At 34.0% G+C, this 2,212-nt stretch overlaps 1 protein-coding gene across 3 annotated transcripts; it reads left to right on the forward strand.

Annotated features, from left to right (window-relative positions):
* Positions 1–149: 149 nt before the first annotated feature.
* Positions 150–2,003, forward strand: LOC109588149 (probable ubiquitin carboxyl-terminal hydrolase FAF-X). 3 transcript variants are annotated; one of them, XM_020004332.1, is made up of 6 exons: positions 150–250; positions 304–419; positions 493–556; positions 622–720; positions 1,736–1,858; positions 1,904–2,003. In XM_020004332.1, exons 1-6 carry the CDS (start codon positions 245–247, stop codon positions 1,997–1,999), a joined length of 504 nt encoding a protein of 167 aa, XP_019859891.1. In that variant the 5' UTR covers positions 150–244; the 3' UTR covers positions 2,000–2,003. The 3 variants fall into 3 exon arrangements, with proteins under 3 accessions (XP_019859891.1, XP_019859890.1, XP_019859893.1); XM_020004331.1 differs by having other exon boundaries at positions 304–416; positions 490–556; XM_020004334.1 differs by lacking the exon at positions 622–720 and having other exon boundaries at positions 304–416; positions 490–556.
* The last annotated feature ends 209 nt before the right edge of the window (positions 2,004–2,212 follow it).

The following is a 2,212-nucleotide window of genomic DNA, read 5'->3' on the forward strand; positions in this document are numbered from 1 at the left end:
TGTAAGTACATGTACATGTACTGCATCTATTAGTATATCTAGTATATTAATGTACATGTATTAATGCATTTATACATTTGTACATGTACATACGTGTATTGGTATTATCAGTATATTAATATATTAATAGATATAGGTATTAAAGTACATGTACATGTGTTAATGTATTGGTTTCATTTGTTAGGGAGAGAAGTGGGAGGAGTTACTGTATGCGAGGCCACTCCCTGACGCTCACAAACACAACATGAAGGTTGTTTGTTTGTTTGTTTGTTAATTTGTTTACATGTTTACTTGTTTGTATAGGGTCGTCTTGTTGACTTGATAAACCTGTTTGGCCGGTTGGGTGGGTTTGATTTTTTAAAGAAGAGAATTTGTGAAGGAGAACTAACAGTAAATATACTGTCCTTTTTATTAAGGTTAGGTTAATTAACTATTATTAATATAACCACTGGTTAAGTACATGTAACTATTATTAATAATTAATTTCAGGCCGTTTGGTTTGTGTTCAAGTTTTTTAACCGAGAAAGTTAGAAATGACTACATCATAGCAATAGTGGTGAGTGAACATTGTATAATGTATTTAAATATAATATTATTTGTTAATTAATTATACATTCACAGGATAAATCCATTGAGTTTATAAACAGTTTAAATGATGATTTACTTAAGAAGGAGGCCACCACTGACTCAAGGAGTGAGACCTTCTCTTCAATAATGAAGGTATGATATAGTTCAGGTTAATAATAGTATTGGGATGTCAGTGGGGGTGTGGCCTATTATACTGTGTACATATTGATGTCCTTATGCTGTGTAGCAAGTTTGAGCTGATTCCGACTTCAATTTTTCAAGTTACGGCCATTTTTAAAAAATGCTAAAATCCTGAAAATTACCCAAGGCTATAGCCCATGCTTTTTTCCAAAAAATGGCTCCAAAATCACCCTAAAATTTTATTACATTTCCTGATATATATATTGATGTCCTTATGCTGTGTAGCAAGTTTGAGCTGATTCCAACTTCAATTTTTCAAGTTACGGCCATTTGAAGAAAATGCCAAAATTCTGAAAAATACCCAAGGCTATAGCCCATGGTTTTTCCCAAAAAATGGCTCCGAAATCACCCCAAATTTTTATTACATTTTCTGATACATATTGATGTCCTTATGCTGTGTAGAAAGTTTGAGCTAATTCCGACTTCAATTTTTCAAGTTAAGGCTATTTTAAGAAAACGTCAAAAATCTGAAAAATACCCAAGGCTATAGCCCATGGTTTTTCCCAAAAAATGGCCAAAAAATCACCCCAAATTTTTATTACATTTTCTGATACATATTGATGTCCTTATGCCGTGTAGCAAGTTTGAGCTGATTCCGACTTCAATTTTTCAAGTTACGGCCATTTTAAGAAAGTGCTAAAATTCTGAAAAATACCCAAGGCTATAGCCCATGGTTTTTCCCAAAAAATGTCTCTGAAATCACACCAAATTTTTATTACATTTTCTGATACATATTGATGTCCTTATGTTGTGTAGCAAGTTTGAGCTGATTCCAACTTCAATTTTTCAAGTTATGGCCATTTTTTTAAAAAATGCCAAAATTCTGAAAAATACCCAAGGCTATAGCCCATGGTTTTTTCCAAAAAATGGCTCCAAAATCATCCCAACTTTTTATTACATTTTCTGATACATATTGATGTCCTTATGCTGTGTATTGATGTTCTTATATTCTTTACTCTCTTTACAGTCGTTGCGTCACTTGTGTTCAGTGATTCCTGGTAGAGATGATATTGAGACGTTTCGTTTGAAAATGATTTTAAGATTATTACAAATACCGAGCTTTAGTGGGAAAATGAACGCCCTCAATGAAGTAATTAATATTCATTATTATTATTATTATTATTATTATTAATAGATTAATAAGATTGTCCCTTCAATGAGTTATCATCCTCACTTCAGGACAATAGGAGATGAGGAACAACTTACCACTGAAAGAATAGCTGTGAGTTGAGTAGTACTTATAACATGGCTAGGAGTGATGTATCTAATTTATAGTCACCGATCCCGAGGGCGCGTGCACCCGAGGGGAGGGGACTGTAAATCGGATACATCACGAACTAGCCATGTTATAAGTTGCTTATGTCAGGATGACGCACATCAAAGGCTCTACGCACACGCATGCGCAGAATACCGCGTGGCACGTGCTGGAACTGGATAATGGCTG

Source organism: Amphimedon queenslandica, unplaced genomic scaffold (assembly GCF_000090795.2).
Source record: "Amphimedon queenslandica unplaced genomic scaffold, v1.1 AMPQUscaffold_12265, whole genome shotgun sequence".
In the NCBI taxonomy this organism is placed as follows: domain Eukaryota; kingdom Metazoa; phylum Porifera; class Demospongiae; order Haplosclerida; family Niphatidae; genus Amphimedon; species Amphimedon queenslandica.